At 47.9% G+C, this 12860-nt stretch overlaps 1 protein-coding gene across 5 annotated transcripts in view; it reads left to right on the top strand.

The window, feature by feature from the left end:
- UCHL5 (ubiquitin C-terminal hydrolase L5) overlaps nucleotides 1-12860 on the top strand; it is a 166977-nt gene that overhangs the window by 11475 nt on the left and 142642 nt on the right. For all 5 annotated transcript variants that reach the window (XM_029618537.1, XM_029618536.1, XM_029618535.1 and 2 more), the window contains exons 2-3: nucleotides 1680-1743; nucleotides 9284-9389. In XM_029618537.1, the coding sequence (XP_029474397.1) occupies nucleotides 1680-1743; nucleotides 9284-9389 (170 nt within the window). The remainder of the gene's footprint in view (nucleotides 1-1679; nucleotides 1744-9283; nucleotides 9390-12860) is intronic.

The following is a 12860-nucleotide window of genomic DNA, read 5'->3' as shown; positions in this document are numbered from 1 at the left end:
AGGACCACATTGATAGGCGACAGGGTATACTATTATAGTTCCTGGAGTGGACTCCGCCCTGTTTCAGCCTTAGAAACAAAAGGGGATAACCAAGTTTGAACACTTATGGGGGCCTCGAGCCTTTTTAGATTTTATCGATTTGCAAAGAACATACGACCTCCCGCAAGAGGCAATTTATGCTTATACTCAAGTCAGGCACTTCCTGCAAGATCCTAGTATTATTTCTAGCTTGAAATAGGGGGTACCCATGTTCGAATCTATGTGCCGGAGTGCCGATAAACTAGGAAAAGTTTCATCAAAAATGTACATATTGTTAAATAGAGATCCCCCTTCCAAACCTAAACACCTCCAGCAGTGGGAGCAGGACTTAGATTGTACCTTGACAGACGAGGACTAGAAAGCCATTTTTCTGGATATAAGTAGGGGGCTTATTTCAGCTTCCTTGATAGAAACAGGTTACAAACTCTTACTAAGATGGTACCATACCCCGGTCAGCATTCATTGCTTTTATCCTATAAATAAAGATACATGCTGGAAGGTTTGGGTAAACAAATAAGCGTGGGAGTAGCTTTCTTATTGCGGCGGTTACTACCCCTAACCAATTAAGCTTGATACTTCACTTAGATGCAGCTCCATCACTGCTCTCTACATCAATGGTGGGGGTGGAAGGTAACTAGAACCAGAAAGTTACTAATAAGGGCCAAGAGTAACAGATAAGTATGAGAAAAAAGTGTGGAAGCTTGCTGGGCAGATTGAATGGGGCCGTTTGGTCTTCTTCTGCCGACATTTCTATGTTTCTCTGTAAGGGATGCCTAGGGACTGGCTCATACTATCACATATGGTGGGTTTGCCCCCAATTTCAGGCATTCTGGCAGAAAATATTGGGTTGGATGAATGATATACTTTCCCTTTCATTTATACTACAACCTCTAAACGCTCTACTCGATGTACCGATATCAGTGGACGATTGTAACCAACAGATTTGTGCAACAGGCCATAGCGACATGTACAAATGTTTTAAGTAGGTATTGTAGGTCGCCACAAGTTCCGACTTTCCCTGTTTTTATTGGGACATTGGATTTTCTGCATCGCATGGGGAAAATATGTGCACAAAGCACAATCGGGTCATTTAAATTTGAGAAAATTTGGGCACTCTATGTGAAATGGAAGGCGAAGAATGCTTAGAGGGATAACATTCCAACATACTTGTTGAAGGACTAGTGAGAAGACGACTACTGGAGAAACACTATACTTTAAACTTATTGTAGGTACTTTCGATTTAGCTTTTGTTAAGTAAGCTTTGGTTTTACTGCGGACTTAATATGTTCTGACCTGCTTAGAATATGTCGGCCAGGTTGAAACTCTTTTGGGGAGGGGAGGGGGTTTAAGGTATCAGGAAAATGCTTTATATTATGTTTAACTAAGAAATGTGGTGTCCCTAATGGGATGGTGTTTTAACTTGTTGTTGTTCTATGTAAACTTTCATAAAATTGTTAATGGTAAAAAACAAAAACCAGTTGGCCCTATCCAAATGAATTAATAAGGTAACCACACCACCTATGTTTTTTCATTTGGATTTCAGTTATTTTCTAGTTCTTTGTGAATTTAGTGGAACTGTCTTTCTGATTGGAGACATCTTATATTTTCTACCCTTATACCAATTTATCTTCTAATTGCAGGTTGTAGGGGAGCCCAAGTTGAAGAAATATGGAGTTTGGAGCCCGAGAACTTTGAAAAACTGAAGTAAGCATTAGAGATTTGTAGTCTAAAAAGCTGTTTCCAAAATCTGAAGACTTGTTTGAAGCTTTATTTACTTTGCAGTGTGAACAGATGTTTGCTTTGAGCCATTGGTGTCTTGTTTCTTTGGAGTACATTTTGGTTTCACTCCAGCAATATGCATTTGTAAACTCCTGTCTTCCTTCTGCAGAAGTGACAGACAGAGCAGCCACTGTTAATGTCCAGAGCAATTGTAAACTGCATGACATTATCTCCAACCAACTCAGACTAAGCTTAGCGAACCTTTCCCAGCATTAATACACTTTTCTTACTGCGCTTGAGCTATGCATCGGCAGTTAAAATTGTTTTTCAGTAAGTGCACTAAGAAATGTGTGCCTTTTTTCTAATTTATTTATTGAAGTAACCACGATACAACAATAAACAAGTCATCTAACAAGATCAAAACAACTGAGTTACAACTTTTTTAAAGGAATTACACACAGCAAGTGTAATGACATAAACACAACAAAACGACCATGCACACTACATTCACCCTGAATATTAAACCAAAAAAAAAACCCAGGTAAGTCACTAAATATCAGATTTCTTAAACTTTGGAGGTGTTAACTCACAGAATCTTTTCTATGCCCTCTTATCATTTATTTAAGAACTTAAGTTGAAATTTGACATCCAAATTTTCCAAACTGTCCAGTCCAACATATGAGAATATCAGAGCTGAATAGGCAAAGGGTTAGCATTAATCCAAAATGTCAGTATACCAGCTTTTGCCAGCATAATCGCTGTACGGACAAATTGCTGACATCTTCTAGACAGTCTAATCACCCACTCCAGAGAGTGTAATGATAAGTATTGCATTAGGGGCAAATCCATCCTTGTTAACGCAAGAAAAAGTGGGGTTGAATTCAGACGACAGCCAAAGCTGGGCCCTGACTGTTACGGTCCGGGCTACTGATACGCAGATATTAGGGAAAAAGCACAGGATTGCTTCTTCGGCCAAGTCTAAGAGCAAAGCACATTCAAGCAGCATTGTCTTTCCTGGAAGGAGCAGTATATAAATCTTCAATAAATAAATTATCAAGAAGGCTGCTTACCACTTAAAAATGTTGTTAGCAGTAATTTTGTTATGGGTTTCACATTTGCTTGGATTTAGATTGTAAATGTTACTACCCTTATAAGGCTTTGAGGTAAGCAGCACGGAGCGGTAGTTACTACCAGAAGAAACTTGCTAGGCAGACTAGAATGGACCATTTGGTCTTTTTCTTATATGTTACAAGAAGAGGGATGTTTATTTCATCCGAAATGTCCCTTTTCCTAGCGTGTAGCCAGATGGACTCGGGACCAATGGGTATTGTGCTCTCCTGTTAGCAGATGGGAGACTGAGTCAGATTTCAAAGCTGACATCAGCCTACATATGCCCGTGCAGGAAGCTTAGCTCTTCAGTATTTCTCCGTCTCCATAGCAGATGCGGACACTTTCCCAAACAAGAATAGTGTAACATTTACAGCAAGAAAGAAGAAAGAATTTACCTTAAGAGAGCCCCGCTTCTTCTGCGGTGAAACTTAACGGGCCCTTCCCCAGTTGAGACTTTCCTGAGGTTGATTCTTGATATCCCTCAGAGGTGAGCCTTGGTCCGATGGCCGATTCCCGGCATGGACTTAGCCCCCAGGGTAGCTGAAAGGCAGCGGGTGCAGATTTGAGTGCAGCAATGAAGCTATTTCCCTCTCCCCCCGCAGCTGGAGACCGCCTGGCACGCGACCGGTAAGCACCAAGACCGGGTAAGGTAGAAACCTTTACTTCTAAGTCTCCGGTGTCAAAGGCTCGAACAGCCGTACCAGCCTTCCTCCAACAAGGCTTTAAAATCGGGTTGAGTAGCCCTCCTCGGGCAGGCCCCAAATCGGTGCGAGGGCCCACACACGTGGAGACCCTCCGGGGCGGGGGGGGGGGGGCGCCATCTTGTCTTCGGGGTCATTGTTGTCATTTTCACCTCCCGACCGGCAGTATGCGTGGGCCAAGCCAGAGGCCTGAAGCGCCTAACTTAAACACTTACCTACTGGGTGAGCGCACAGCGGCGCACACATCTGGGTTGTGTGTACAGCAGCGGCACAACTAGGCCGCGCGCACAGCAATGCACACAACTAGGCCCCACACACAACTATGCTCATAACTGTGCCGCTCACACAAACTCCGTTGCCTGCATGCACAACTTGCACATAACTTCTGTGCATCCGACGCTCACAACTAAGCGCATCCACGCACATAACTCCACGCGTGGGCGAGTTCCTAAACCCTACACACACACAAATAATGGCACCGCCAAGGGACCCTTCCTTTGCCCTGCCTGCCACTTAAGAGCCGCGCAGCATGGATTGGAATCCCTCCTGTGCCAACAGTGCAGACAGAACCAGGGAGAATCAAATCAAGACCCTCTACAGCCAGGAGAAGGATCCGGTACCACTGATGATGGCATCCTGGACCTAAGTATTTCCAGCTCAGCGCCCCCGCAGGAAAATTCCTCCGGGGCTACCACTACAACCCCTCCTGGGATCAACATGGATCCAGGAACCTTCTCCTGGGTGGAATTTTTCAAAGGGCTGCGAACCTTTGTCCAGGCACAACCAGCCCCTGCTGCCCACCTGACTCAAATCCAGCCAAAAGCACAAGTCACTCCTGGTACCTTCCGGGCTTCTCGAGACATGCCTCTCTGATGGGGGATCCAGATACCTCAGAGGACGAAACAGACTCCCTGGAAGAAGGAGAAATTCGCCCAGGGATGAGCCATACTGGACCATGCTCCGATTCTTCCACAAGGACAAATTACCAACCCTTGTGGTTCAGACTATGAAGACACTGGGTCTTCCAGGCATGGAGTCCACAGCGAAAGAAGAATCCCCTGCTGGTGTACCTCCGTAAGGCCTCAAGCTATTTCCCTATGTTGGAGCCCATTAAGGAACTGATTGACCTGGAATGGAATGCTCCAAAGGCCACTTTCAAAGGGGGCGGGCACTAGAAGCCCTATACCCGCTGGAACCCATGGTTAAGGAACTTCTATGTTTTCCCAAAGTGGATGCTATGATCTGTGCAGTCTCAAAACGCACTGCGATCCCAGTGGAGGGGGGAGTGGCACTGAAGGATGCCCAGGATAGAAGGCTGGAAGCCATCCTTAAGCAGTCCTTTGATGTATCAGCAATGACGCTACAAATTGCTTCCTGCTGCACTTTAGTGGCATGTTCCTGTTTGATCTTCGCCAGAACTGCAACCATGCCCGGAGAAGCGATGGAGCCTGCGGTCTCCTTCCTCTCTGAAGCTACTGCAGACCTCATGCGAACCTCATCCAGGGGTGTCGCCGCCACAGTGGCGGCAAGAAGACAATTATGGCTCCAGAATTGGCTGGCTGACGCGACTTCAAAAGTGAACCTCACAAAAATGCCTTTTAAAGGATCCCTCCTGTTCGGGAGTGAACTGGAGAAATTAGCCAACAAATGGGGTGAATCTCCAGTACCCCGATTACCTGAGGACAGGAACAAAAGAACATATCAGCGCTCCTCCCCCAGAAGAACCAAGAGCATAGGATCGCAGCACTTTAAACCTTACAAGAATACATAGTCCCAAGCACCTCGTTCTTCAGGAAGGTCTCAGTCCTTTCGGAACAGGCACATTAAGAGAGGAGCAAGCTCAGGGGCAGGCCCCGGCCGTACTTCACAATGAGAAGACGCAGACCCATCCACAGGAAGAAGACATAGGGGAGATACCTACCCTCTTCTACCAAAGATGAGTCGAGATAATGTCGGACAAGTGGGTCCCAACTATCATTCGAGAGGGGTACTCGCTGGAATTCCAAAGCATCCCCCCAGACAAATTTATGGATCACTGTCACTCCCACTTCAAGAGACTGGCAGTGGAAACCACACTAGCAAGACTATTCAGCCTGAAGGCAATAGCCCCGGTGCCCATGCTTCAACAAAATACTGGCCACTATTCCATCTATTTTATCGTTCCCAAAAAAGAAGGAACATTCTGGCCCATCCTAGACCTAAAGACCGTCAACCATTACCTGAAGGTACCACACTTCCGCATGAAAACCCTACGCGCCGTTATAATGGCGGTACAACTGGGAGAATTCTTAACCTCCCTGTACCTATCCGAAGCCTACCTTCGCATCCCGGTCCATCAACATCACCAGCGCTTCCTGTGATTTATGATACTGGGCCATCATTATTCAGGGCGCTACCCTTTGGACTAGCCACCGCCCCCAGAACCTTCACCAAAATCATGATAGTAGTGGCGGCAGCTCTGAGGAAAGGAGGAGTCCTGGTACATCCTTACTTGGACGATTGGCTGATCAGGGCAAAGTCTCCAGGGGAGAGTCGCCATGCAACCACCAGAGCCAAGAATCTACTACAAGAACTCGGGTGGGTCGGGAACACAACCAAGAGCTGTCTACAGCCCTCCCAGTCATTAGAATACCTGGGAGTCCGGTTCAATATCAAACAGAACACGGAGAAGGAAGCTGACGGGTCAATTACAAAAACTGTTGACCTCTGTCTGCCCCAAGGTATGGGACTACTTTCAAGTCCTCGGCCTCATGACATCAACTCCGGAAGTTGTTCCGTGGGCAAGGGCCCATATGCGGCTGCTACAACATTCCCTACTGTCTCGATGGAATCCAGTGTCCTAGAACTACTCAATTCACCTCCAGCTACCGACAGAGGTTCGGGAGCAGCTTTAGTGATGGCTACAGGAAGAACACCTAAGCAGAGGCACAAACCTATCCGCATCAAAGTGGATCTTGCTCACCACGGACCCAGGCCTGCGAGGGAGGGGAGCCCCCTGTCAGGAACTGACGGCCCAGGGACAATGGAACAAGGAAGAGGTGGGATGGAACATAAACCGCCTGGAATCTCGAGCGGTCAGACTAGCCTGCCTATGATTCAGCCACAGACTCTGAGGCGAGTCCGTCAGAGTCATGTCGGATAACGCAACAACTGTTGCCTACATCAACCGACAGGGAGGAACCAAGTGCCAGCATGTGTCTCTGGAAATAGACCCCCTCATGGAGTGGGTGGAAATAAATCTACAAGGGATTTTGGCCTCCCACATCACGGGAAAAGACAACATCTCTGCGGACTACCTCAGCAGAGAAAACCTAGACCCAGGGGAATGGTCGCTGGCAGACACAGCCTTCCAGCTGATATTAAATCGATGGAGTCTCCCAGCCATGGACCTACTAGCAACTTGTCGCAATGCCCGAGTTCTCAGATTCTTCAGCTGCAGACGAGAACCACAATCTCGTATATTTTCAGCTTTTATTATTATGTTTTTATATTTTCTTTTTCTTTAATTTAAAACAGTATTTTTTAAGAGTTTATTTTTTTTGGGAAATTTTGTGAACCGCTTTGGTCATTCATGTAATGGTGAAACGGTATAGAAATGTATTAAATAAATAAAATAAATCTCAGGGAATCAACGCTCTCGTCCAAGAATTGGCCAGAGAAAAGCCTCCTGTACGCCTTCCCACCCTGGCCACTACTGGGCAGGGTCATTCACAAGATAGAACACCACAAGAGACTAGTCCTACTAGTCGCCCCGGATTGGCCAAGAAGACCATGGTACGCAGACATGTGAAGACTATTGGCAGGGAATCCTCTATGTCTACTGCCATACAGGGACCTTCTTCAGCAGGAACCGATCTCCCACGAAAACCCGGCTCTATTCTCTCTTACGGTATGGCCCTTGAGAGGACTAGCCTAAAGAAACGTGGCTACTCAAAAGCCGTGATTGACACCCTACTTCGGGCACGCCAGATCTACACATCTCTGTCTTACATACGGATCTGGAGGGTATTCGAAGCTTGGTATGAAGACCGCGGTCTCCTCCCGAGGACAGCCAAGATTCCCACGATCCTAGAATTCCTACAGGATGGCATGCAGAAGAGGTTGTCCTTCAACTCCCTCAAGGTCCAAGTCGCAGCACTGGCCTGTTTCAGGTCTGAAGTGGACGGCATCAGACTATCAGCTCATCCTGATGTGTCTCGCTTCCTGAAAGGAGTCAAACAACTTCGACCACCACTAAAGTGGCCAGTTCCTCTATGGAACCTCAACCTAGTACTAGACTTCCTAGCAGGGGAGTCCTTCAGACCAACAAGCGCACTGTCTCTACGTCTCTTGACTTTAAAGACAGCATTCCCGATCGCAATATGCTCAGCCCTGCGCATCTCCGAACTTCAAGTATTATCTTGTCGGGAACCGTTCCTCAAGTTCACCCCGGGCACCATACAGCTGCGTACGGTACCATCCTTCTTTCTGAACGTGGTTTCCCAGTTCCATATGAACCAGACCATATCCTTACCATCACCAGATGAGCACAGGGATTCGGAAGACTCACGCTGCCTCCGCCACCTGAATGTCGGCAGAATCCTAGTCCGATACCTGAAGAAATCAGAATCCTTGCGCAAAACTGACCACCTGTTCATTCTTCACAGCGGGAAGAAACAAGGGGAAGCGGCATCGCAGGCTACCATAGCCCGCTGGATCAAAGAAGTAATTAATGCTGCCTACATAGAGGCAGGAAAACCATTACTTCTACAGGTCAAGGCGCATTCTACAAGGGCCCAGGCAGTCTCTGTCGGGCGGCAACATGGTCCTCCCTACACACCTTCTCCAGGTTCTACTGCTGGATGTTCAGGCCAGGGGAGATGCAGCCTTCACAAGGGCAGCACTAAGTGGGCCACGAGCAGCCTCCCACCCTACAGGGGAGTAGCTTTTGTACTGATTCAGCCCCGTTAAGGCGATAGGTCCCTTCCCAGTATCTTACAGAATAAGAAGCTGTTTTACATGTGGTTGGATAAAAATGTAAAAGAGGGGGAAAAAAAAGTCTAATTCCTTCTGCCATGTACAGGTTTTACTTATCTGGCATTGTTTGTGCTGTTAAAAGTACAACCACCAGGGGACACACAGTGAAGTTACTGGGTTATATTTAAAACTAATAAGAGAAAATATTTTTTTACTCAATACATAATTAAGCTCTGGAATTCATTGCCAGAGGATGTGGTGAAAGCTACTAGTGTAGCTGCATTTAAAAAAACGATTTGGACATTTTCCTGCAGGAAAGTTCCATCATTAAGTTAGACTTGAGGAAATCCACTGTTTTATCCCTGGGATAAGCAGCATGGAATCTCTTTACCTTTTGGAATTGTGTCAGGGACTTATCCCCTGGATACTGGGCTTGATGGACCTTTGGTCTGACCCAGTATGGCATGTTCTTATATCGCCATTGTACAACAAGCACGTGTGCACAGTGGTGCTCCATTACTTCCCACACTGACCTCTCACATGGAACAAATATTACATCAGGGGACTAGATGTTACAATTGCATAGTAGTTTTCCGGACAGACATATCGGAAGCATTCACTGATTAGATCTTTCTTCTCATTCTAGTTGTGAATATATATATTTGCTTTCCCCGGGCTGTGGTGCTCTCTGGCTCTTGGCATGCCACCGAGGCACTTTTTGTCTCGCCAGTGACACTTTTTTCGCTTTTATTTTGCAGGCCAGTTCATGGATTGATTTTCCTCTTCAAGTGGCAGCCGGGGGAAGAACCAGCTGGCTCCATTGTTCAAGATTCTCGACTTGACACCATTTTTTTTGCTAAGCAGGTACAGTAAGTCAAATGAGCTCAACCTCACCCTCCCTGTATAACAAATACACAGCGTTATAGTTCAGTAAAGAAAGCCCCTTGTCTAAGATTTTGTGAAAAATTCGAGCCAAGAGTTCTTTCTGTGCCTATTATTCCATAGGTATTTTGAAATACTTGGCGACTGACGATGCTGCAGCCTCTCTGTGCTCCCGCTCTCCAGTTTTTGGAAACAAAATAAATATGAAATTTCAGATGATTTAAAATGTTCTTAAAGGGGAATTGGGGTTCTTCCTAGCTCCTGCTTCGTGCCTTTTCTTGCTTTTCCTTTCTATTGTCCTTTTATGCTCTTGCGAACAGGAGTCTCCCCTGCATTGTGCCCTCATTGCTGTGCAGATCAGCTGCATGGCTTTTCAGGGGGGAGTTAAATGATGATGCTAACAAATATTTTCCTAGCGTATAGACAGATGGACTCAGGACCAGTGGGTTTGTGCTCCCCTTCCAGTAGAGTGAGATGGATCATATATATAAACCTACAGTGATCCCAGCCTGCCAGTATTCTCCGTCTCCAGCAGATGGTGAGCGTGCATCTCCCTAGGGGGATTGCTTTGAGGTTTTTGAAAGGAGAAATTTGAAATTCTAAATTCAGGAAAAGAAAGCTTCACTCTCCTGCGGTAATACCTAAAGGTCCCTCCCCCAGTTGAGAATTTCTGAGGCAATTTTGAGGTCCCTCACAGGTGTGCCGTGGTCCGGTAGCTGAGTTTCCTTGTACGTACCCGGATCACTCCAGACTGGGTTGAGCCTCCTGTTCCAGCAGATGGAGACAGACCAAAACTCAAAGGGTATCCTAGATCAGGACAGAGCCTACCCTGCATCTCTTTAGTATTTGTCTGTCTCCAGCAGATGCAGGCAGCTGAACCTGCGGTTCCCCTTCTTAATTTCTTCTCCCTGTGGGGATTTTTTTCTCTCTATTTGTCAAGATCAAGCAAGTATTAGTTTTTATTGATAATTAAAAAAAAAAAAAAAAAAAAGTTTGAAAGTTTTCTCTGTTTGCTTTCTCGGAGACAGCTCTATCTCCTCTCTCTGCTGGGGGCCTAGGGGGCTTGCCCCTTGATTCATCAGCCTAGGCTCCCCATTTTCCCGGTGACCTTTTGGGGCGATACTGGTGGTCCAGTCACTCCTCCTTGCTGGCTGTCTATACCCGAGAAGTGTCATCCCTCGGGCTTTTGGCAGGGAAGTTTATTCCCCTGTGCTTGCTGAGAATATAAAAAATAAATAAATAAATGAAAGCCAAGCAAATCAGCAAGAACTCTTTAAGGACAGAGGACAGCTCCGGCAGTGTGCAGGGTTCAGTACCTGCACTCGCTTACCGGCAGGGCTCAGCACAGCTGATTTTTCTTTTTGCGGCATTTTTTTCTTTCAGCTGATGCCGCGTTCCAGCATTGGTTCTGTCTGCGGGGAGCCTGCCACGCGGCTCTCCCGCGGCGGGCTCTGCTCCGGGTGCCTGCCGTGTGGGTAGGGTCCCTCCTCGGCACCCGCAAAACCAGCGACCCAGGGTCGGGCTACATGCCGCGTGGCCAGGCCATTCCCTGCTCGGCAAACCGCGGGAACAGCGGCCATTTTGGGAACAGTTCCTGCTGCGGAATCGAGGCTGCAGGAGGGAGGTGAGCCCGATTCTCCGATTTGAGCCCCGCACATTTCCCAGAGGGGGTTTCTGACCTTCCCCTTCTCATGCACAAATCCTATCTCGCTAGCCTGCAGGAGGAGGAGGAGGACCTTCCCCTAGGCCCCCCCTCCAGCGAAGAGCCAGTGAGTTTCATCTCTGCATCCTCCTGCGGTGTCAGAGGGGCAGGGTTCCATTAGGGTCAGGGTGGTGCCGGGGGTCCCGCTGCCCCCGGCCGCCGCCGGTTCCTGATCAGGATATTGATTCCCTGCTTCCAGGCCCCTCCCTCGAGGGGGCCGACCCACGAGTGCTTCGCTTAGTTCAAAGGGAGGAAGTGGAACCGCTCATTCCCTTCATTTTGAAGGAGCTGGGAATTGAGGTGCCCCCTGAGGATACTGTTACAGCCACTATGCCCGCTAAAGTGGACCTGGTCCTGGTGGGACTTAGGGCTCCTCCACGTACGTTCCCATTCCATCCTATGCACAAGCTGATGCTTCTTCGGGAATGGGAGTCTCCAGAGGCGGGACTCCAAGTGGGTAGGGCAATGGACAAGCTCTGTACTCTCCCTGAGGACTGCTTGGAATTGCTTAAGATACCCAAGGTGGATTCCTCCGTCTCTGCGGTTACCAAGCACACCACCATCCCGGTGGTGGGGGCCACGGCATTGAAGGATGTTCAGGATCCTAGTGGCACCCGAGTGGCCCTGCAGACCGTGGGTTCGCGGATCTGGTGAATCTCGCGACGGCTGGCCCTCTCCGCCTCGGCCATCTTCTACGCCTTCTCCGGCAGGGTCCCGTATTTTTCAATCAGGCAGATCGCTTTTGTCTAGCTGCCTGGCTTCTGAACGGCGGAGATTGAGAAAGAAAGACTATAAGGAAGAAGTTATATCCACACTGTTGAGGGCCCGGAAGCCATCTTCCTCTCTTGCTTATGTCCGGGTCTGGAAGGTTTTTGAAAATGTGTGTGCCGCATCGGGAGTGTCGGCTCGTAAGGCTCCAGTATCCCAGGTCCTTTCCTTCCTTCAGAACGGTCTCTCCAAGGGTTTGTCTTTCAGCTCCTTGCGGGTGCAGGTTTCTGCCTTCGGCTCCCTCTTAGGCAGCATTGACAGTTACACGGTGGCAGCTCATCCGGATGTCGTTCGTTTCCTCAAGGGGGCCAAGCACTTGAATCCGCTGGCTCGGGCTACTTGTCCCTCGTGGAGTCTTAACTTGGGTCTTCGGGTTCTCTGCGAGGCACCCTTCAAACCTCTACTGCAGGCTACACTTAAGGATTTGACTCTCAAAACTGTTTTCCTGATGTCCATTTGTTCCGCCAGAAGAGTGTCGGAGCTCCAAGCTTTGTCTTGCAGGGAACCTTTCCTACATTTTTCTGATTCAGGGGTCTCCCTCAAGACGGTACCCTCCTTTTTGCCGAAGGTCATGTCTTCCTTTCACGTCAATCAGTCAGTGGAACTCCTGGCTTTTTCTTCTAAGACATAGCAAACACATCTGGTGGTGATCTCCGGCGCATGGATGTAAAACGGGTTTTACTGCACTATCTCCAGGTTACAAATCAGTTCCGGGTCTCAGATCATCTGTTTGTCCTTTGGGGTGGCCCAAATAAGGGTAATAAGACTTCTAAGGCTACGATTGCTCGTTCGTAAAGGAAGATATTGCTTTGGTGTATATCTGTAAGGGTTGATGGGTTCTGGAGGGCTTAAAGGCCCACTCCTTGCGTTCTCAGGCCACTTCTTGGGCGGAGAGTCAGTCTGTCTCTCCACAGGAAATATGCAGGGCAGCAACTTGGAAATCTCTGCATACCTTTGCTCGTCATTACCGCCTTGATGTACAG

This window comes from Rhinatrema bivittatum, chromosome 10, assembly GCF_901001135.1.
Source record: "Rhinatrema bivittatum chromosome 10, aRhiBiv1.1, whole genome shotgun sequence".
Classification (NCBI taxonomy): Eukaryota; Metazoa; Chordata; class Amphibia; order Gymnophiona; family Rhinatrematidae; genus Rhinatrema; species Rhinatrema bivittatum.
Note: the sequence above shows the minus strand (reverse complement) of the source record. Positions and strands in the feature narration are given on the sequence as shown.